The sequence below is a fragment of the Amblyomma maculatum genome, chromosome 9, assembly GCF_055883805.1.
Source record: "Amblyomma maculatum isolate TAMU_Amacu chromosome 9, ASM5588380v1, whole genome shotgun sequence".
In the NCBI taxonomy this organism is placed as follows: Eukaryota; Metazoa; Arthropoda; class Arachnida; order Ixodida; family Ixodidae; genus Amblyomma; species Amblyomma maculatum.
Window position 1 is genome coordinate 98249183 of NC_139352.1, and position 23770 is coordinate 98272952.

General features: G+C 48.0%; 1 protein-coding gene, 3 non-coding genes and 2 pseudogenes across 4 annotated transcripts; all 6 read left to right on the top strand.

Annotated features, from left to right (window-relative positions):
- The first annotated feature begins 12309 nt into the window (after positions 1-12309).
- TRNAD-GUC (transfer RNA aspartic acid (anticodon GUC)) lies at positions 12310-12381 on the top strand. Its single transcript has one exon. It is a non-coding gene; the product is annotated as a tRNA-Asp (tRNA).
- Positions 12382-12513: 132 nt separating this feature from the next.
- On the top strand, positions 12514-13469 carry LOC146179912 (uncharacterized; annotated as a pseudogene).
- A 3086-nt stretch (positions 13470-16555) lies between these two features.
- Positions 16556-17298, top strand: LOC146179913 (uncharacterized; annotated as a pseudogene).
- Positions 17299-17516: 218 nt separating this feature from the next.
- Positions 17517-17588, top strand: TRNAD-GUC (transfer RNA aspartic acid (anticodon GUC)). Its single transcript has one exon. It is a non-coding gene; the product is annotated as a tRNA-Asp (tRNA).
- A 206-nt stretch (positions 17589-17794) lies between these two features.
- Positions 17795-17866, top strand: TRNAD-GUC (transfer RNA aspartic acid (anticodon GUC)). The gene has a single exon. It is a non-coding gene; the product is annotated as a tRNA-Asp (tRNA).
- A 269-nt stretch (positions 17867-18135) lies between these two features.
- Positions 18136-19164, top strand: LOC146179916 (uncharacterized). Its single transcript, XM_084580290.1, has one exon. The coding sequence runs from the start codon at positions 18136-18138 to the stop codon at positions 19162-19164; it is 1029 nt and encodes a 342-aa protein (XP_084436416.1).
- The last annotated feature ends 4606 nt before the right edge of the window (positions 19165-23770 follow it).

Here is a 23770-nt window from a genome sequence, read left to right on the forward strand (position 1 = left end):
TGTGACGCGATGCATGACCACGTAGCCATGATGCAATTAGACTTCCACAAAGCATTTGATAAAGTGGTACATGAAATTTTGTTCTCTGTTTTAGAGTATGTCAATGCTGGTTCCGTGATTACAAAGGGCGTGAAAATGGTTTACGAGTGCTGTTCAGCGAGACTGGTCGTGAATAAGCATTTAACCGATCGTATACCTGTTCAGTCGTCAGTAAGGCAGGGTTGTCCTCTGTCTCCTCTTTTGTTTGCGCTTTATCTGGAGCCTTTCTGTCTAAGATTGCTTAGAAGGCCAAACATACGCGGTTATAGATTTTTTCAAAGTGAAGTTCGGATTTTGGCATACGCGGACGATATTGCGGTTTTTTGTACTGATCATGAGAGCGTGCAAGAAGTTGTAAAAGAAGCCACTGCTTTTTGCACTTCACGTGGAAGTGAAATTAGTTGGGCAAAGTGTTTAGGATTTTGGTACGGAAACTGGCAATACGCGCCTGAACTATTCTCCAGTATGCAATGGACAACAACGCCAGGCAATTACCTTGGTGTGCCACTAAAGCATTACCGTGAAAGCAAGGAATGTTGGGCCGGTGAGGTTGAGCAAGTGAAAACCCAAACAAACAAATGGGGAGGACATAACTTTTCTATGATCGCAAGAGCTACCGTTTGCAATATGTTCCTAGTTGCAAAAATTTTTTACATGCTGCAAGTGTTATCTATGTCAAGAATCTCTGTTCAAAAACTGCATAGGGTATTTGCCACGTTTGTGTGGGCTTCAACATGGGAGCGTACCAGTGATGCAATCTTTTTCATACGGTGCATAACGGTGGACTGGGCTTGTCACATTTATACTTAAAGCAGATTGTAACAAGGTTCTTTTTTTTGCGCGAACAAAGCGATGTTTTTCTCAGAACGGTAATCCAAGTGCGATTGCGTGATTCACTGCCGGAATATGTAGTTTCGACTATGTCTACAGGGACAATGGCTCTAAGTGCTTTTCTTCGCGAAGTTGTCGCGTCCTTCCAAATAGTGAAGGCGAGATTTTCAAATGAGTATATGTGTACTGTTACGCGAAAACGGCTGTACAAAGATTTATTGGAAACCTTTTTACCTGTGCCTCTTTATCGCGCTGTATATGCTTTAGGTCCGGAGCGGGACGTGTTGAAGAGAGTGAAAAGAATGCCCATCAGATCGTCCGCTAAATCTTTCTTTTTTCAATTGCATACCGGAACTCTTCCGGTGAAGCCATGGCTGGAAAGCAAAGGCCTTTTCGTGCCTTGGTCTGCTGACTGTTTAATTTGCAAAAAGCTGGAAACCATAGAGCATATTTTCCTTGATTGTCACGATGCGGTTTTTTTGTGGGACGTGCTACAGCGTACTATTAAAAAGGACTTACCAATAACGCCGTTTGGCATACGCTACCTTCCATGCGCCCAGCCAGGAGAAGTGCCCAGTGATTTATTAATGGTCTTGTGTATGCACAGCATATGGAGAACGCGGATGGATGTTCGCCATGAGCATGTTGTCGTACAACCAGCCCATCAATACTTTGTTGAAAGTGTAATGTACACGCGTGATGTTTTCGGAGGGCAATCTGAACCCCCGGATTGGCTGCCAGTCTTGGACAAGCTCATGTCGCCTAATCCATTCTATCACAAGAAACCTGTAAGAAAGTGACTTGTGTTTTTAATTCCATGCGACTTTTCATCGTTCTTTGTAGTTGCCAAGTCGGTAATAAAGAAAAAAAAAATCCTCGTTAGTATAGTGGCCAGTGTCCTCGCCTGTCACGCGGGAGACCGGGGTTCGATTCCCCGACGGGGAGCTTAGTTTTTGTTTCTTTCTTCCATTATGCGCCATATCAGAACACCACTAAGCCTCTTCCTTGCGCCTCCTGGTTAGTATAGTGGCCAGTGTCGCCGGCTGTCACGCGGGAGACCGGGGTTCGATTCCCCGACGGGGAGCTTAGTTTTTGTTTCTTTCTTCCATTATGCGCCATATCAGAACACCACTTAGCCTCTTGCCTGCGCCTCCTGGTTAGTATAGTGATTCTGCTTCCGGCCACGCCAGTGAACGGACGCAGGATGCAGGGCTCCTCAGGAGCGGCTTCAGCGGCCATGTCAGGCCGCGGTAACAGGACTGCTGAACAGGACAACACTTACCAGGTCGTTTTGCCTGCACTTCCAACAGGTCGGTTTGTTTTGAATACCGTTTTTTTGCACGCCGATATCAGGGCCCGCCCGTACCGGGTGGAAGATTTCCGGGATGCTTTAGCACAACACTCGCTAATCCCCGATGTTATCGCTATGGGGGCGTATCGGATGAGCCACGTCTGGGCCGTCACTCTCAAGGATACTGAAGCCGTCAACAAGATTGTCAGTGTAGGTGAGCTGTCTGTGAAAAACGGTCGCTGTTTGGTGATTGACCCGGCGAACCAGGACGTGCGACTCAAGCTTCACTGGCTACTACACAACGTGCCAGATGAAGATGTTCGTGCTGCATTTGCGCCTTACGGAAAGGTGTCGGAAGTTTCCCGGGAGCGTTCGCGTGTTAAAGGTATGCTAGAAAAGGGCTCTACAACTAGACTCGTAACGCTGAAGCTGAAAGCTGGCATGAAGCTCGACGACCTGCCGCATCAGTTGAATGTTAGCGGTGAGCTCGCGCTCGTCATTGTGCCAGGCAGACCCCCGTTGTGCCTACGCTGCCGGGGTACGGGTCACATCCGCAAAGAGTGCCGGGTTCCTCGCTGCGGAACCTGTCGACGGTTCGGGCATGAAGACAGCCAGTGTGCACGAACCTACGCTAGCATTGCCGGACCTGGGACCAGCGAAGACTCGTCCGAGTTAATTATGGATGAGGCGGATGCGGAGGAGGCTGCTGACATTAGAGGCCAGTCAACGAAACAGGACGCGCCTTCCATGACGGTTTTAACAAAGAATAAGGTGACGGTCTCAAATGAAAAGAATGAACCTCGGCATGTCTTGAACGAACCATCCCAGGACCATGAAAGCGCATCAAAGGAAGTGTCAGAAGACGTAGCCAAATTTTCCGACGCTGAGGACCATCTCAGTACTGAGCCTTCCTTTACTGATGCCATGGAGGTTGGGCCGGAGACAGCAGCCTTAATTGCCGCGAAACGTCCGCATGAGGAAAGCGTGGAGGAGACTCAGCTGCCAGGCGGTGTTTGTGGTGAGCCGCCGCCGAAAACTTCTGGCATCCGAAGAGCCACGTTAAGACCGAAGCCGAACTTCTCGGCCGACACGCGGCAGGCGGGGAAACCGCCTCCGTAGTTTTTGTGGTGCCCTGAACGATTTGTGGGTCGGCTGCCTACCGACCAGCGTCAGGAACCTTCTGCAACCAAGTGGTGCGTGGGTGAGCAAAAATGAAACAATGTGCTTGGACTTCGTTTGAATGCATCCCGACATTCTGCTGGGTGGACATTACATGCATACATACGCCGCTGTTCGTCAGAAGCAGAAGCCATGCAACCATGAAGGTAGGCACCATGCGGGTACGGGCGTCTCTCTCTAATACATGACTTTCAAGCTTAATTCGCCGTTACATGTAGCTACTTTGAATGTCAGAGGACTGGGAGCGAGAAGGCGACAATGCCAACTCAGTCGCCTCCTTTTGGATAATGATATAGATATAGCAGCTGTGCAAGAGTCAAAGATTGAGAGCCAAGAAAGCACTGACCGTATGGTGGCTTCTTTTCAAACAAACTTTTATGTGTGTGTATGCCATTCTGTTGGTGTATCGGGTGGATGCCTTTTATTTATACGCAACACGCTGGGAGTAAGCGTAGAGTCCGTTTTTGCCTGTCCAAGCGGTCGGCTTTTGGTTACCGATTTTACCTACTCTAATTTATGCTGGCGTGTTGTGTGTGTGTATGCTCCCAATTCAGGATGTGAGCGTGAATTGTTTTTTGAGTCTATTGAGGTGTGGCTGAAGACTGACAAAATCTTGCTTGTACTTGGTGACTACAACTGTGTGTGCGCAGCTGTGGACCGAGCGGCGAAGTGTAAACCTCGAAGAGACAGAAGCTCCGAGCTGTTGAATGCACTTGTGCATGAGTATGGCCTTGAGGATGTTGGTAGTGTGTTCTCCACTGGAAACCAGCCAGAGTTCACGCACTTTCAGCGTGACAGCCATGCTAGATTGGACAGGGTGTATGCCTCGGTAGATCTTGTTTCCCTATGTACTGCATATGAGGTCAAACCTGTGTCTTTCAGCGATCATTGTCTCGTGAGTGCAGTGTTTGGTCGCAAAGGAAAGAAATCGCGCTTTAACTGGTACCTATGGAAAATGAATGCCAAACTTCTTGCCGATGAAGAGTTCCTTACGGAAGTTAAGACCGAGTTTGAAAATCGTCTTGCTATGCGACCAGTAAGTTTTGCAGAGGAATGGGACAGCTTCAAAGAGTGGGTCAAATTGAAATCCATAGAAAAGAGCAGTAAGGTGCGGCATAAAGAGAAAGAAAAAGAAAAAGAACTGAATGAACAACTCCAGTTTTTTTTGAGCATGGAAAGTTCAGTGCCAGGGCATTTCGCCAGTAAAATACGAGAGATAAAAAGTGAGTTGGAAACAATCGACAGCGAAAGATACACAGCGGCTGTCATACGTGCAAGGGCTGAAAAACTTTGGGCTGGAGAAGTTCCGACAAAACGAGCGCTAGCAGACGAGAAAAGATACGCCTGCCAGAAAGAAATAAGGAGTATAAGGTATGCCGGCCATATCACAGAAGATGCTAAAGATATTCAGCGTGCGGTAGCAGAGCACTTCGAAGAACTGCTTAGCGCTAAGCCTCAGACTGTAGGCGGCTTTCAAACAGATTTTCTGAGACTGATGCCTGCACTGGATGACGAAAGTAAAGCGCGCCTAGAAACACCGATAACGTTGCAGGAGATAGTATCTGCAATAGATGACCTGACAACTGGGAAGGCCCCTGGGCCGGATGGCCTAAGCGCTGCCTTCTTTAAAACGTTTCAGCAGTATGCGGCTCAGTTTTTGCTCTGTGTAATCACTGAAGCTTATGAACGTAACACTGTCCCATTGTCTTTCTCTACATCGCACATTGTTCTAATACACAAGACAGATGATCCGGAGAAACGTCTGTTGGTGGGGTCATATCGACCGATTAGCCTCACCAATGTTGACTACAAGGTGTACATGAAGGTTTTAGCAAAACGACTGCAAAGCGTAATAAAGAAATTGGTTGGGTCTCATCAAACGTGCGGCATCAAGGGTCGATCCATTGCCACGAATATACATGTCGCAAGAACCGTACTAGAATGTGTTGATGCACTCGGAGGTCAGATAGCCATGATGCAGTTAGATTTGGCGAAAGCCTTTGACCGTGTTTCTCACGAAATTCTGTTTTCCATTTTGGACCATTCTAACCTTGGTGACGTCATAGTGGAGGGTGTTAAAATGGCGTATGCGAACTGCACGACGCGTATTATAGTGAATGGTGAACTGACTGACAGCATCGCAGTACGTTCATCGGTAAGGCAGGGCTGCCCACTCTCACCCCTGCTGTTTGCACTGTATTTAGAGCCACTTTGCTTGGCTATCATTGATAGCGATCGCATTTTAGGGTTCAAGCTGCAATCAGCACACGTGAAAATGCTAGCATATGCCGATGACATAGCAGTGTTTTGTGCAACTAGAAAGAGCATTTGTGAAGCCACGAGTGTCGTCCAAACATTTTGTGATCAAACGGGATGTAAGATCAATTGGGAGAAAAGCTCTGGGTTTTGGCACGGTGATTGGGACGTGACACCTGATTTCTTCTGTAAGCTGCGATGGTCTGCTCTCCCAACACGATATCTAGGCGTGCTTTTAGAATGTTATCAAGATCCCAACGTGCACTGGATGGAAGAAACATCCAGAGCGAAAGAAAAAGCGGATGCCTGGCAAGGAAGGCAACTCTCAATATTTTCGCGCGCTTCTATTTGCAATGTTTTTCTTATTTCGAGGCTGTGGTACCTCATGAATGTGTTGTGTGTATCACGAACCTTAATTCAGAAAATGCACCGCGTTTTTGCTGTTTTTATTTGGGCATCCACATGGGAAAAAACCGCCCGGACGAATTTGTTTATTTCTGTTAAAAGGGGCGGGCTTGGCCTTGCACATCTGTTCTTGCGTCAGGTGGTTTCGCGATTTATATTCCTCCGTGATCAAAAAGATACCTTTTTAAGAACCGTGATGCAAGTGCGATTACAGAGGCTGCTCCCTGAATGGATTGTGTCATGTGAAAACATGCCTGGTACTGTGACTGGCTACCTGCGCGAGGTTGTTTTTTCGTGCAAGTTGCTTGAAGTGCGGTTTTCTTTTGATTACCTTTACAACATTCCTAGAAAAAAACTGTATAAAGATCTCATTGACGTGATGCTGCCGGTGCCTTTTTATCGGGCATTACACTGTGGAGGCCCAGGGCAGGACGTTTTGAAAAGAGTTAAGAAGATGCCCGTGAGGCCATCAGCTAAAACATTCCTTTTCAAACTTCACTCTAATACGCTCCCTGTTAAAACCTGGCTGAATGAAAAAGGTATCTTCGTCCCATGGACAACAAATTGCCTGTTGTGCAAAAAACCGGAAACAATTGAACACGTTTTCTTACAGTGTTGGGATGCTGTCTTTCTATGGGACGTCCTCCAAAGGACATTTAAAAAGGAGCTTCCATTAACTCCTTACGGTATAAGATTTCTACCAGTGCAGAACGATGATGCACCTTATGATTTAATTATGCTTCTTGGCCTCCATAGTTTGTGGAAAACACGAATGCAGGTGCGTCATGCAGATATAGATACACGATCTTCGCGTGAAAACTTTATTGAAAGTGCTGTTTATATACGTGAAACTTTCATGAGGCAGCAGGATCCGCCACAATGGCATTGTCTCTTTGATGAGTTAGTGAACTTGAAAAGATTTTAGCCACTTACGCGTTAGCTCAAGTGTAGTTGACGTTTTTTATCATGTGTATTTTTGTTTTGTGTTTCACGGCAATAAAGAAAAAAAAAAATCCTGGTTAGTATAGTGGCCAGTGTCACCGCCTGTCACGCGGGAGACCGGGGTTCGATTCCCCGACGGGGAGCTTAGTTTTTGTTTCTTTCTTCCATTATGCGCCATATCAGAACACCACTTAGCCTCTTCCCTGCGCCTCTTCGTTAGTATAGTGGCCAGTGTCCCCGCCTATCACGCGGGAGACCGGGGTTCGATTCCCTGACGGGGAGCTTAGTTTTTGTTTCTTTCTTCCATTATGCGCCATATCAGAACAGCACTTAGCCTCTTCCCTGCGCCTCCTGGTTAGTATAGTGGCATTCTACTTCCGGACACCGTAGTGAACGGTCGCAGAATCAAGTGCTCCAGCGGAGCGGCGATAGCGGCCCTTTCCAGCCGCGGAAACAGGATGGACGACATGGAAGATAGCGAGTATCAGATTATTCTGCCAACTTTGCCTACCGGACGCGTTGTTTTTAACACGCTTTTTTTGCACGGCGATGTGCGAGTCAGGCCATACAGGGTCGAGGATTTCCGCGACGCCCTTGCCAACGCTGGTGCGCTCCCCGACGTTGTGGCGTTAGGGGCGTATCAGATCAACCATGTTTGGGCGGTCACATTTAGCAGCACAGAAGCAACGAAGAAATTGGCGGCTTTCAAGGAACTCGATGTTAAGGGACGCCGTTGCCTTATTATCGATCCCGAAGACCAACAGGTGAAGCTGCGACTTCAGTGGATGTTGCACGCTGTGGCAGACGACGACATCCGGACGGCTTTTGCTGCTTTTGGGAATGTGACCGAGGTGACCCGGGAGAGGTGGAGAGTTCAAGGCGTCAAGGAGAAGGGGTCCACCACGAGGACTGTGCTCCTGAAATTGAAACCCGGCATTAAGGTCGACGATTTACCTCACCAGCTGCGCGTTGCCGGAGAGCTAGCCCTTGTCGTGGTGCCTGGGCGAGCGATGCAGTGCCTGCGCTGCCGCGGTACCGGTCACGTTCGACGAGAATGTAAGGTACCGCGTTGTCCAAAGTGTAGACGCTACGGACATGACGAGGCTGCCTGTGTGCTTTCGTACGCTTCGGCCGCGGAACATGGAACTACGGAACGGTCGGCGGAGCTCACCATGGACGTAGTCGAGGCGGAGGAGGCGGCGAAAGGTGCTGGAGAAGTGAGAACGCAGACACGGGAGACAGATTCGTCGGTGGACTCGGCAGAAAACAGCAATGCTGCGAGAGAGGTGGGGAGAGCAGACTCGACACCTGAGCTCCCTAGCAATGAGGAAGGCACGTCACTGGAGCCAGCAAACGGTATGGAACAGGATAATGGGGAGGAGCACTTGGACACCAGCGGTGTTCGTAAGCCAGGCGTCCCAGCCCCAGCCAAGCGATCCCACACACAGTCCGAACCCGAAGGTAACCAGGCGTCAGCCCCTAGCGTCGACGAGCCACCAGCAAAAACGGGGCAATCCCGGCGGTCCACGCTACGTCCGCGGCCAAACATTTCATCAGAGAGACGGGCAGCGGATAAAGTGCCCCCGCTGCCGGGTCAGCCACTCGCACCGGACGGGGATGGATCCAATGACGGAGTCTAGAAACGCGCTAGACGGGAAAGGTAAGCACCATGCTTTCGGTCTCTTCACCCTTGATGAAAATGGCGCCTGAAACCACCTTAAGTGTAGCCACGTTAAATGTCAGGGGATTGGCAGGCAAAAAGAAGCAGAGCCAGGTGCACCGGCTCTTAACTGACCACGATATTGACGTGCTTGCCGTGCAAGAAACTAAGGTTGATGGGGAGGAAGAGACCGGGAGCATGGTGCGACGTTTCACGGCTAGACTTTACGCCATTGTTAGCCACGCAGTTGGGACATCGGCCGGGTGTGTATTATTTGTCAAAAAGCTGCCTGGTCTGGTTGTAAAGGGCTACTCCTCATGCTCTTCTGGACGGTGTGTAGTGGCTGATTGTGGATACAGCGGTGTTGAGTGGCGCATTATTTGTGTGTAGGCTCCTAACTGTGTGGAGGAAAGAACAGTGTTTTTCGAGAATCTTATGCAGCAGTTAAGTACGGAAAGGCAGGTAGTATTGCTGGGCGATTTTAACTGTGTGCTGAATGCTCGAGACAAAACCAGCACACGCGGATTCAGAGACAAGAGCACGGAAATGTTATGCCAGTTAACAAGCGAATGGAATATGGAGGATGTGGCTGATTGCTTGGAAGGACCGCGTGCCGTTCAGTACACGCACTTCCAAGGTTCTAGCCACGCAAGTCTGGACAGAATTTACGCGTCGCTGGATTTGATTCATTCATGCAATGAATACCGAGTTGTGCCTATGACATTCACGGATCACTGTTTGGTGCAATGCTTATTCGGCACAAAAAACGAAGCAATGCATTTAGCTGGGAGTTATGGAAATTGAACAATAAATTGCTTAATGATGATGCCTTTAGACGCGTGGTATTGAATGAATTGATTAAAGTGAGGCCAGGGACTTTGCTCGAAATCTGGAAACAGTGGGAGTTGTGCAAGGAACAGATTAAAATTAAAGCCATTGACAGATCAAGTTGCCTGGTGTACGAGAAGAAAATTACAGAAACCCAGCTTAAGGCTTTGCTTGCAAAACTACACGAACAGGAATGTAAGGCACCCGGCAGATGGATAGAGGATATTCGAAAAATAAAAGAACAAATTAACTTGATAGAAGAAGACAGATACCAAGGAGCGTTAGTGCGTGCAAGAGCGGAAAAATTGGCCATGGATGAGACGCCGACAAAAAGATCGTTGGGAATAGAAAAAGCAAATGCAAGGCGAAATCACGTGGCAGAGGTAGATTGGGCAGGACGCACAGAAACCGATAACGAAAGAATCGCGAAAGCTTTCCGGGAGTATTATGAAGATCTATTTTCGTCCCGAGAGGTTTATTTGGACCGTTTTAAAGAATCCTTTCTTGACGCGATGCCAAAAATTCACGAGGAACAAAAAGAAAGACTGGAGCGGCCAATAAGCGAAAAAGAAGTGCAGCAGGCAATAGAAAATTTAAACCCAGGGAAATCACCCGGGCCTGATGGCCTGAGTGCGGCTTTTTATAAAGCGTTCATGGAACAGCTATCTCCTGTGTTGTGTGCCTTATTTAATGAAGCGTATGAACTGAAGGCACTGCCTGCGTCTTTCGGATCGTCGCACACAGTACTTATTCCGAAAACCTACCAACCAGATAAGCTTAGGCAGTTGTCGTCTTACAGGCCCATTGCTCTGACAAACGTTGATTACAAGATTTATATGAAGGTGCTTGCTGGCAGACTACAAACGGTTATATGCGAACTAGTGGGCCCTCACCAAACGTGCGGTATCAAAGGGCGATCTATCTTTCAGAGCATTCACAAAGCGCGGAGTGTGCTCGAATGCTGCGATGCAACTCATGCATGTGTTGCGTTACTGCAGTTGGACTTGGAGAAAGCGTTTGATTGTGTGGCACATACTATTCTGTTCAGTATATTAGACTATGTTAATGTCGGCTCTGTTATTCGAGAGGGAGTGGCCTTGGCGTACCGTAACTGCACTACGAGATTAATTGTCAATAAGTCAATGGGGGCCCCCATCAACGTACTACGTTCGGTGCGCCAAGGTTGCCCCCTCAGCCCTCTTTTGTTCGGCATTTATATTGAAACATTGTGTTTAAGCATCCTACAAAACAATGACATTGATGGCTTTCGACTGCAGGAGTCAGAAGTCAAATTGCTGGCTTACGCAGATGACGTTGCGGTTTTTTGTGTGAATAAAGAGAGTATAAAGAGGACAGTGTATGTGGTAAAACATTTTAGCAAAGTCACAGGGAGTAAAGTTAACTGGGGTAAGTGCTTGGGATTTTGGCACGGTGAATGGCAGCTGACCCCCGACACTTTCGCTAATGTGTCGTGGGTTACAACGCCTGCAAAGTACTTGGGTGTGCCCTTGAAATTTTACAAGGAAAGTGAGCCATACTGGCTAGAGAAGGTCAAAGAAACCCGTGAAAAAGCGGAGAAATGGAAAAGCGCTCAATTATCAATATTTGCAAGAGCCGCAGTTTGCAACCTGTTTTTAATTAGTAAGCTATGGTATGTAATGCAAGTGTTGCATTGCTCCCGTGTAAATGTGCAAAAATTGCATCGAGTTTTTGCGGTGTTTGTTTGGGCCTCGAGTTGGGAGAGGTGCAGTCGGACAAATTTGTCCCGGCAGGTGAAGCATGGGGGGCTTGGTCTGGGTCATTTGTTTGTGCGACAGATTGTCAACCGGTTTATGTTTTTTAGGGATGCCAGCGATCCATTCCTGCGCACAGTGTGTCAACAAAGACTTGGTCGAGCGTTGCCTGATTTCGTAGTTTATACTCAATGTATGCCTGGTTCTCTGTTTGGATTCTATAGGGAAATTGTTTTGAGCGTGAAATTCTTAAGTGCACGTTTTTCGAAAGAGTATTTAAGTAATGTTAACAGGAGAACATTATACAAGGATGTTTGTGAAGTGGTGTTCCCGGTTGCCTTGTACCGAGCTTTATACTATGGAGGCACAGGAAGTAATGTATTAAAACGCGTAAAGAAAATGCAAGTTGCCCCGGGAGCTAAAACGTTTTTCTTTATGCTACATACCGGTACTTTGAGTGTAAAATCATTTATGGAGGAGAAGGGTATGTTCCTACCGTGGGGGGCCCAATGTCTCATCTGCAAACAGCCAGAGACAATAGATCAAGTGTTTTTGCATTGCTGGGAGGGGGTATATTTGTGGGATGTTCTGCAAAGGACAATAAAAAAACAGTTGCCACTTGATTCCCATGGCATTAGGTATTTGCCATTGGATAACCACGATGATATGCCGTTAGACCAGGTTATGTTAATGTGCCTCCACAGTATATGGCGCGCACGAATGGCTGGTTATCACTGCGATCCAGATGCACGGCCAGCCCGCATGTATTTCCGTGAAAGTGTGCAGCGATGGCTCGACATGCTTAAATTGCAACCATGTGCTCCCGAGTGGCTGTCAAAGCTGGAACCTTTGACGGTGCTCAAGGAATTTTAACATGACAATGCCTGCCCCTCAGTGGGTGTTAGGCAACGCTAGCTACCTTTGTGTACATATATTATTCCTTTTTTTTCCTGTTGTTTTGAGTTCCAGTGCTGTGTATTTGTGTCAAAGCCAGGCAATAAAGAAAAAGAAAAAAAAAATAGTGGCCAGTATCCCCGGCTGTCACGCGGGTGACCGGGGTTCGATCCCCGACGGGGAGCTTAGTTTTTGTTTCTTTCTTGCATTATGCGCCATATCAGAACAGCACTTAGCCTCTTCCCTGCGCCTCCTCGTTAGTATAGTGGCCAGTATCCCCGCCTGTCACGCGGGAGACCGGGGTTCGATTCCCCGACGGGGAGAGTGTTTTTTTCTTGCTTGCATTATGCGCCATATCAGAACAGCACTTAGCCTCTTCCCTGCGCCTCCTCGTTAGTATAGTGACCGAGGAGGGGATTCCACTTCCGGCCACCGAGCGTGACGGACGTACTATCATGTGCTCCGTTGGAGCGGCGTTAGCTGGTCATCCGAGCCGCGGAAACAGGATTGCCGTTCATGATAACCAGGAATACGAAGTGATGCTGCCTCACCTACCTACAGGTCGTATTGTTTTGAACACAGTATTTATGCACGGCGACGTTCGGGCGCGGCCGTATAAGGTCGAGGACTGCAGGGATGCCCTTGCCCGTTTGGATTTGCTTCCTGAGGTTGTAGCCCTGGGAGCATTACAAATGAATCACGTGTGGGCGGTTGCGTTTAGGAGTTCAGAGGCCACGCAGAAAGTGCTCGTGGCTGAAAGCATTTCCGTCAAGGAACGTCGTTGCATCGTCATCGACCCCAACAAGCAGGAAGTACGAGTCAAGGTGCACTGGGTTCTCCACAATGTGACTGACGAAGATGTGCGGGTGGCCTTCCGACCATATGGGGTAGTGACGGAAACGTCGAAAGAGAGGTGGCGTGTTCAGGGCGTCACCGAAAAGGGGTCCACAACAAGAATGTTGAACCTGAAACTGAACAAAGGTGTCACAGCTGAAGACATTCCCCACAAAATCCGTATTGCACGTGTGCCAGCTCTTTTAGTAGTCGCAGGGAGGCCCCCCTTTGCCTGCGATGTCAAGGAAAAGGCCACATTCGTCGTGACTGTCGAGTGCCTAGGTGCTCGCGTTGTCGGCGATTTGGGCATGATGAGAGCCAGTGGGTTCTCACGTACGCCAACATGACGGGCCCGGCAAGGAACAGTGAGCTTGCGGAACATGTCATGGATGAGGTGGAGGCTGAGGAAGCGTCAAAGGAAGCAGGAGTTTTACCATTTGCTGCTGCAAAATACCTTCAAGCGGTGAGCACACAGTGGCGACGACGGTCCCGCAGCATGAACTGCCTCAACTCGAACAGGAGGAGAAGAAAAATTAAGAGAAGACGCCTACTGTCGAAATGGAGGATACCTCAATGAACGAACCAAGCACCCTACAAAATGTCAAAGATGCAACTATGGAAGACACCGCTGTTTCGGCCACAAAACGCTCTCATCTTCAAGCGGTACAAGGCAACCAGCCAAGTGACGGAGCAGCAGTGGAGGAGCCGCCCACCAAAGCGACACCAACGCGGCGAGCGCTATTTAAACCAAGGCCAACTATTCCGCCTGATAGAAGAACAGCAGAAGCGACGCCGAAATAGCGCTGCTTCTGTGGTAACTTTTTCCTTGTCGGATGCCGGAGCAACGTATGCGACACACTTGGCTACGCATGGAGGACGACCCAGAAGAAGCGCATCGAGCCTCGAGTAAAGGCTGGCACAGCGTGGACACAAGTGTTAATCCGCTGAGCACGGAAACCGCTGCCGCGACATGGTGCCCTGAGGTGAGCACTGCACGATTTGTGTGTTCCTCCAGAGATAAGGGAATATTTTTTCATATACCATTGCGCATAGCGACGTTGAATGTCAGGGGGCTGGCAGCGATCAAGCGTCAGCGTCAAGACAGCCGAATTTTCCTAGAAAATGATTTGGACATTATCGCTTGGCAAGAAACCAAAATTGAGAGTGAGGAACATACAGATCGAATGGTTGCCAATTTTCGGTCGCGATACAATGTGTGTATATGTCATGCTGTTGGAAGGTCGGGTGGTTGCGCCCTATTTTTGAGAAACAGTCTGGGCATCGTGGAGGAAAATGTCGTAGCATCCGAAGAAGGCCGGTTACTGGTTGTTGACTTTGTACTGTCTGGTAGTGCTTGGCGTGTTATATGTGTGTATGCACCTAACAATCAGACTGAGCGTGTTGCTTTTTTTGAGAAGGTTAAAGTGTTCGTAAATTGCGCGAGAAGTGTTATTCTTATGGGTTACTTCAACTGTTTCTGCTTAACAGAAGACCGAGTACCCAAGTCCCCGATCCGCGATCAGAGCGCTCGGTTGCTGAACTCACTAATTCAAGACTATAATATGGAAGATCTTGGCAGTGTACTGTCCCAAGGCTCACATCCCGGTTTTACGCATTTCCAACGCGGCAGTAATGCGAGACTAGACAGAGTTTATGCCAGCTTGCAACTTGTCACAGCATGTGAAAAATACGATCTAAAGCACCTCTCGTTCAGCGATCACAGTCTTGTGATGGTTACGTTTGGTAACAAGCCCAAAAAGTCACGGTTTAGTTGGGACCTCTGGAAGCTTAACGTAAAACTTCTAGAGGATGAAGAATCCATTGAGCGAATTAAAGAAGAGATAGCTAAAATGCCCTCGACTAGCTCATGGAACTACGCAGCAAAGTGGGAGACATTTAAGAACGACGTCAAGGTGATCGCGATAGAACGAGGAACAATACTTCATCAAAGATGTCGAAAAATGGAGAAAGAATTGAAGTGCAATTTGGATTTCATAATGTGTGTGGAAACAGCAGCGCCTGGCATGTACATAAACAAAATTCGAGAATTAAAGAACCACCTAGAAGCTCTGGAGACAGACAAGTACAGAGCGGCGGTGATAAGAGCGCGGGCCGAAAAGTTGTGGGCAGGTGAAGCACCGAACAAACGTGCGTTGTGCGATGAAAGGCGGTATGCAACGCAGAAAGAAATCCGGCAGAGTCGGTACCACAATGAGATTACCAGCGACAAGAAGGAAATTGAGCAGGCCTTTGTGGAATATTGTACAGAACTGGTAGGGAATAAAATAACGAGGTGCGAAATGCGTGATGAATTTTTATCGCTAGTGCCCAGATTAGATGACCCCACTGTTGCTCGCCTAGAACAACCTATCAGCATTGGTGAAGTTGAAAGCGCAATTGACGATCTCGTCCTTGGGAAGACGCCAGGGCCCGACGTCCTCGGGGCCGCTTTTTACAAGACTTTTCGAGATGAAATTAGCCCAGGTTTACATGCGGTGATCACGGAAGCGTACAACGAAAAACAAATGCCGCTGTCTTTTCGTACTGGTCACGTAGTGCTAATCCCCAAAACGGATGACCAAAGGAAACTGCAGTCGGTAGGGTCTTATCGCCCGATTACGCTGACCAATACCGACTACAAAATATTCATGAAGGTTCTGGCCAGGTGCCTGCAAAGTGTGATCATGCAACTCGTTGGACCGCACCAAACGTGCGGAGTAAAAGGGCGCAGTTTATGCACAAATGTTCATGTTGCGCGTAGTATACTTTGCTGGTCGAGTAGAAATGATCCAACTGGACCTGGCAAAGGCATTCGATCGGGTGTCGCATGAAGTTCTGTACAGCGTGCTAGAACATGCAAATGTAGGATGTGCTGCTCTTGATGGTCTAAAAATGGTTTATGAAAATTGCACCTTTCGAATCATTGTTAACAAAAGCTTCAGCGAAACTGCCCCCTGCGGTCTTCAGTAAGACAAGGTTGCCCACTCTCTCCTTTACTTTTCGCTCTATACCTGGAGCCATTTTGTTTAAACTGATCAACTCCGAACTAATTAACGGTTTTCGTATTGATTCGTCCCAGGTGAAAGTTCTTGCCTATGCGGATGATATTGCGGTGTTCTGTAGCGTCCAAAAAAGTGTTCAAGAAGCAATTTTCATTGCCAAAAACTTTTGTGAACATACAGGCGCTGAGATTAACTGGGACAAAAGTGTCGGCTTCTGGCACGGAAATTGGGAAATTGCGCCGAGGTCTTTTGCGAACCTCCAGTGGACAACCGTTCCATCGAAGTACTTGGGAGTGCCACTGCAATATTATAACAGGAGCGCCGATTACTGGAAGGACATGATGCCCGAAGTGAAGGAGAAAGCAGGGGCGTTTCAAGGTAGAGAATTATCCATGTTGCGAGGGCATCCATATGAAATACTTTTCTAATCTCCAAATTGTGGTATGTTTTGCAGTTTCTTTCTATGTCACGCGTATATGTGCAAAAAATGCACAGAGTGTTTGCTGTACTCATTTAGGCGTCCAACTGGGTAAGGACAAAACGAACCAATTTATTTCGATCAGTTCGAGATGGTGGCGTCGTTCTCTCACATTTCTTTGTTCGGCAACTCGTCTCCCGTTTTATGTTTTTCAGGGATCAAAGTGAGCCCTTCTTACGTACAATGATGCAAGTGCGTCTGGCAAATGCCCTTCGAGATTTTATTGTGTCTACTGCAGGGTGGCCAATATGCGGGTTGAAGGGATATTTAAAGGAGATTCTTGACTCTGCCTATATAATGAAGGTTCGATTCTCGATAGAATATCTAAGTCTGGTGAACAAGAAAAAATTGTATAGTGACTTAATAGATTTCATGATGCCAGTTCCCTTGTACCGAATGATAAACAATGCAGGCCGAGGGCAAGATGTTTTACAAAGAGTTAAAAAGATGCAGGTCAAAGCAAGTACGAAGTCGTTTTTTTTTTCAAACTGCACACTAGTACACTTCCCGTTAAGACCTGGCCAGCTGACAAAGGAATATTTGTACCCTGGACCACAAACTGTTTATTATGTAAAAAGCCTGAGAACATCGAGCACGTGTTCATTGAATGCTGGGACCCGGTATTTTATTGGGATATTCTGCAACGTACCATAAAGAAGGATTTACCCATAACACCTGTAGGAATACGCTATCTACCAACAGACAATGATCACACAGGTATTCCCTACGACATGATAATGCTGCTCGGCCTCCATAGTTTATGGAAGACACGAATGGCAGTCAGGAATGCAGATGTCAAATTGCTGTCGGTGAGAGAAAACTTTGTTGAAAGTCTGTGCTATGTACGTGAAGTTTATCGGGCGCAGGTTGAGCCACCTTCATGGCTGAATGTATTGGATGAACTGATCCAGTTCAGGAAATTTTAATGTATCACTTCAGCCAAAGTAGGCTGAAGTGCTTTTTTATTACAATGTATTTGCTTTGTCTGAATGAACAGGTAAATAGAAAAAAAAAGTATAGTGGCCAGTATCCCCGCCTGTCACGCGGGAGACCGGGGTTCGATTCCCCTACGGGGAGCTTAGTTTTTGTTTCTTTCTTCCATTATGCGCCATATCAGAACAGCACTTAGCCTCTTCCCTGCGCCTCCTCGTTAGTATAGTGGCCAGTATCCCCGCCTGTCACGCGGGAGACCGGGGTTCGATTCCCCGACGGGGAGCTTAGTTTTTGTTTCTTTCTTCCATTATGCGCCATATCAGAACAGCACTTAGCCTCTTCCCTGCGCCTCCTCGTTAGTATAGTGGCCAGTATCCCCGCGTGTCACGCGGGAGACCGGGGTTCGATTCCCCGACGGGGAGCTTAGTTTTTGTTTCTTTCTTCCATTATGCGCCATATCAGAACAGCACTTAGCCTCTTCCCTGCGCCTCCTCGTTAGTATAGTGGCCAGTATCCCCGCCTGTCACGCGGGAGACCGGGGTTCGATTCCCCGACGGGGAGCTTAGTTTTTGTTTCTTCCATTATGCGCCATATCAGAACAGCACTTAGCCTCTTCCCGGCGCCTCCTGGTTAGTATAGTGGCCAGTATCCCCGCCTGTCACGCCGGAGGCCGGGGTTCGATTCCCCGACGGGGAGCTCAGTTTTTGTTTCTTTCTTCCATTATGCGCCATATCAGAACAGCACCTAGCCTCTTCCCTGCGCCTCTTCGTTAGCATAGTGGCCAGTATCGATTCCACTTCCGGCCACCGAGCGTGACGGACGTGATCATCATGGGCTCCCAAGAAGCGGATTCAGCGGCCCAGCTGGGCCGTGGTATCAGGAGCACGGAAAGGTTTGCCAAGGAATATGAACTGGTTCTACCGCATCTGCCTACAGGTTCGAGTGTTTTGCATACTGTTTTTTTGCACGGCGATGTAAAAGCCAGGCCGTACCGGGTGGAGCACTTTCGAGACTCCCTCGCTCGTCTGTCACTGCTGCCGGAAGTGGTTGCCCTCGGGGCATATCAAATGAATCACGTGTGGGCGGTAACGTTTAAAGGTGAAGAGGCAAAAGCGAAGATGTTGCAAGCTCAAGCTTTTGAAGTTAAGGAACACCGATGCGTGGTCATTGACCCCTGTAACCAAGGGATCAGGTTGAAACTTTTCTGGCTGCTTCACGGCGTGCACGACGATGATGTGCGAGCGGCATTGGCGGCTTATGGAAAAGTTACGGAAATATCAAGAGACAAGCGGAAAGTGCAAGGGTGTGTCGACAAGGCTTCAACGACTCGAACGGTCACGCTAAAGCTAAAAGTGGGCGTTACCATCGAGGACCTCCCGCATCAGCTTCGGGTTGCCGAGTACGTCGCACTCGTCCACGTCCCAGGCAGAGCCCCGCTTTGCCTCCGGTGCCGCGGGAAAGGACATATACGTCGGGAGTGTCGTGTGCCGCGCTGCGTGCTGTGTCGTCGCTACGGCCATGACGAGTTCCAGTGTGTGCGCACGTATGCCAACGTTGCAGGCCCCGTGCCGAGTGAAGTGACAGGCGAGCACTTGATGGACGCAGTGGACGCCGAGGAAACTAGCAGTGGAACCACTGAGGATGCAGAGCTGAAAGAAGAATCCTCTGAGAAGACCCCTGCCCTTAAAGGATATTGTGAGTCAGATGTGATTGTTTCATCGCCGAATGTTGCTGGGACCGAGATACCCACGAAAGAAGACGGCAATGCCAGTGCTGCAAGCCCAGCTTTGGCTACGCAACACAGTGGGGACAGGGGGACCCTGAAGCTGAGATGCGAGCTGCTTCGACCTTGCCTGTGAAGCGGATGCACGAAGACAGTGTTAACGAGGAATCAACCCAAGGAGGAGCGGAAAACGGACAGCCTCCACTGAAGGCGGCCCCCCTTCGCCGGGCGTGCTTCAAGCCAAGGCCAAACGTGCCCTCAGACCGGAGAACTGTGTCACCTGTGCCTCCGCCACAGCGGGGGTACCCTTTCCGGTCGAGATGTTACAAGCCCGGTCCATGATCGGGAGCAGCGCTTGGAACGACGGACGGGCTCGCCAAAAAGGAATAATGGTCATCCCGTGCAACAGATCAACCGCAATGCTGTTTTTCTGCAAAGAGATGCGAGTGATATATGTTTCGTGATTTATAATTTCTTGAGATGGCGACCAATTTATCCACTAGCTTGCGCGTAGCCACGCTAAATGTGAGGGGGCTGTCAACGCGTCGGAGACAACTGCAGCTGAGCCGCCTTCTGCTGGAAAATGAAATTGATGTGCTAGCAGTTCAAGAGAGCAAAATGGAAAACGAACAACAAACAGATAAAATGGCTGAAACATATCGTTCTAGATATAGTGTTTGCGTTTGTAATGCGGTTGGAAGATCGGGGGGATGTGTCATTTTCATTCGAAATTGCATAGAGTGCGTACAGTCTGTGTTCTCGTGTCAGAGTGGTCGGCTTTTGATATGTGATTTCAGTTTTTCTGGGTTGGACTGGAGAGTGATCTGCGTTTATGCGCCTACCAGAACGTCTGAGCGCGAAGAGTTTTTTCACTATATGAAATCCTTCCTAATACATGAGAGGCGTGTTCTCCTGCTTGGAGACTTCAACTGTGTCTGTAGACCGGAAGATAGAACAACAGACCGTGTCCTTCGTGACAAGAGTGCAGATTTACTTATTGACATTGTTAATGAGGCAGAGCTTGAAGATGCTGGCTGTATACTGACGCATGAAGGCCAAGCAATGTTCACGCACTTTCAAGGTAGCTGTCATGCAAGGTTGGACCGAATATATGTTCCTATTGATTGTGTGCCCTTGTGCTCGGAATATCAAACACTTCCCATGAGCTTTAGTGACCACTGCCTCGTAATGATTACTCTAGGCATGAAATGCAAGGCAACAAAGTTCAATTGGGAGCTATGGAAATTTAATGGAAAGCTGCTGCTGGATGAAGAGTTTACCACTAAAGTGAAATAATATATTACGCATATGTTGCAAAATGACTAATTTTATACAAGCATGGGAGCAGTTCAAGTGCGATATAAAGATATCTGCTATTGACCGAGCGTGCACTCTTCGACGTAAAGAAAGAGAACAAGAAAAAGAACTTCAAAGCACGCTTGAATACATGCTTAGCATGGAGAGCGTTAAGCCTGGCTTGTTCGCCAAAGATATTAAAAAGATAAAAACCAAACTTGAGGTGATAGACGAAGAGAAGTATCGCGATGCGGTGATAAGGGCACGCAGCGAAAAATTGTGGCTCGGAGAGACGCCCACGAAAAGGGCACTTAGTGACGAAAAACGGTACGCAGTGTCAAAAGAGATAAAAGAAATCTGCTATCAGAACGTAGTTACCGCGGAAAAGAAAACGATTGAACGGGCGTTTGTAGAATTTTACAGGGAATTGTTTAGCTTGAAAACACCGGACATTGAACGCTTCAGAAAAGACTTTCTGTCGCTGATGCCAAGAGTAGAAGACGAAGTGGCGCAGACACTTGAAGCAAGTATTACGTCCGAGGAAATTGAGGCCGCTATCGGGGAATTAAATTCCAATAAGTCACCCGGACCAGATGGTCTTGGTGCTGCCATATACAAGGCCTTTCCAACTGAAATGGCTGTTTTACTGGAAAGAGTTATTAGTGAATGTTACGAAAAGAACGTACCTCCGTCTTTTCTTGTCACACATTGTACTAATCCCGAAAACAGATGACCATGTTAAGCTTCAGTCTGTAGCGTCTTACCGTCCTATAAGTCTAACGAATGTTGACTATAAAATTTACATGAAAGTATTAGGGCGACGACTCCAACGTGTAATTACTTCTCTTGTAGGCCCACATCAGACATGCGGTATAAAAGGAAGGACCATTTTTACTAAAATACACGCAGCAAGGAGTGTACTCGAATGTTGTGACGCGATGCATAACCACGTAGCCATGATGCAATTAGACCTCCACAAAGCATTTGATAAAGTGGTACATTAAATTTTGTTCTCTGTTTTAGAGTATGTCAATGCTGGTTCCGTGATTACAAAGGGCGTGAAAATGGTTTACGAGTGCTGTTCAGCGAGACTGGTCGTGAATAAGCATTTAACTGATCGTATACCTGTTCAGTCGTCAGTAAGGCAGGGCTGTCCTCTGTCTCCCCTTTTGTTTGCGCTTTATCTGGAGCCTTTCTGTCTAAGATTGCTTACAAGGCCAAACATACGCGGTTATAGATTTTTTCAAAGTGAAGTTCGGGTTTTGGCATACGCAGACGATATTGCGGTTTTTTGTACTGACCATGAGAGCGTGCAAGAAGTTGTAAAAGAAGCTACTGCTTTTTGCCCTGCAAGTGGAATTGAAATTAGTTGGGCAAAGTGTTTAGGATTTTGGCACGGAAACTGGCAATACGCGCCTGAATTATTCTCCAGAATGCAATGGACAACAACGCCAGGCAATTACCTTGGTGTGCCACTAAAGCATTACCGTGAAAGCAAGGAATGTTGGGCCGGTGAAGTTCAGCAAGTGAAAACCCAAACAAACAAATGGGGAGGACATAACTTTTCTATGTTCGCAAGAGCCACTGTTTGCAATATGTTCCTAGTTGCAAAAATTTTTTACATGTTGCAAGTGTTATCTATGTCAAGAATCTCTGTTCAAAAACTGCATAGGGTATTTGCCACGTATGTGTGGGCTTCAACATGGGAGCGTACCAGTCGATGCAATCTGTTTCATACGATGCATAATGGTGGGCTGGGATTGTCCCATTTATACTTAAAGCAGATTTTAACCAGGTTCTTTTTTTTTGCGCGAACAAAGCGACGTTTTTCTTAGAACGGTAATCCAAGTGCGATTGCGTGATTCACTGCCGGAATATGTAGTTTCGACTATGTCTACAGGGACAATGGCTCTAAGTGCTTTTCTTCGCGAAGTTGTGGCGTCCTTCCAAATAGTGAAGGCGAGATTTTCAAATGAGTATATGTGTACTGTTACGCGAAAACGGCTGTACAAAGATTTATTGGAAACCTTTTTACCTGTGCCTCTTTATCGCGCTGTATATGCTTTGGGTCCGGAGCGGGACGTGTTGAAAAGAGTGAAAAGAATGTCCATCAGATCGTCCGCTAAATCTTTCTTTTTTCAATTGCATACCGGCACTCTTCCGGTGAAGCCATGGCTGGAAAGCAAAGGCCTTTTTGTGCCTTGGTCTGCTGACCGTTTAATTTGCAAAAAGCTGGAATCCATAGAGCATATTTTCCTTGATTGTCACGATGCGTTTTTTTTGTGGGACGTGCTACAGCGTAATATTAAAAAGGACTTACCACTAACGCCGTTTGGCATGCGCTACCTTCCATGCGCCCAGCCAGGAGGAGTGCCCAGTGATTTATTAATGGTGTTGTGTATACACAGCATATGGAGAACGCGGATGGATGTTCGCCATGAGCATGTTGTCGTACACCCAGCCCATCAGTATTTTGTTGAAAGTGTAATGTACACGCGTGATGTTTTCGGAGGGCAACCTGAACCCCCGGAATGGCTGCCAGTCTTGGACACGCTCATGTCACCTAATCCATTCTATCACAAGAAACCTGTCAGAAAGTGACTTGTGTTTTTAATTCCATGCGACTTTTCATCGTTCCTTGTAGTTGCCAAGTCGGTAATAAAGAAAAAAAATATAGTGGCCAGTATCCCCGCCTGTCACGCGGGAGACCGGGGTTCGATTCCCCGACGGGGAGCTCAGTTTTTCTTTCTTCCATTATGCGCCATATCAGAACAGCACTTAGCCTCTTCCCTGCGCCTCCTCTTTAGTATAGTGGCCAGTATCCCCGCCTGTCACGCGAGAGACCGGGGTTCGATTCCCCGACGGGGAGCTTAGTTTTTGTTTCTTTCTTCCATTATGCGCCATATCAGAACAGCACTTAGCCTCTTCCCTGCGCCTCCTCGTTAGTATAGTGGCCACTAGATTCTGCTTCCGGCCACGCCAGTGAACGCACGCAGGATGCAGGGCTCCTCAGGAGCGGCTTCAGCGGCCATGTCAGGCCGCGGTAACAGGACTGCTGAACAGGAAACCACTTACCAGGTCGTTTTGCCTGCACTGCCAACAGGTCGGTTGGTTTTGAATACTGTTTTTTTGCACGCCGATATCAGGGCCCGCCCGTACCGGGTGGAAGATTTCCGCGACGCGTTGGCACAGCATTCGCTGATCCCCGATGTTGTTGCGATGGGGGCGTATATGATGAGCCACGTCTGGGCTGTCACTCTCAAGGATCCTGAAGCGGTGACCAAGCTTGTTAGTGTCGGTGTGTTGTGTGTGAAAAACGGTCGCTGCTTGGTAATTGACCCGGCCAACCAGGACGTGCGACTGAAACTTCACTGGCTTTTACACAACGTGCCAGACGAGGATGTGCGTGCTGCCTTTACGCCGTATGGAAAGGTGTTGGAAGTTAC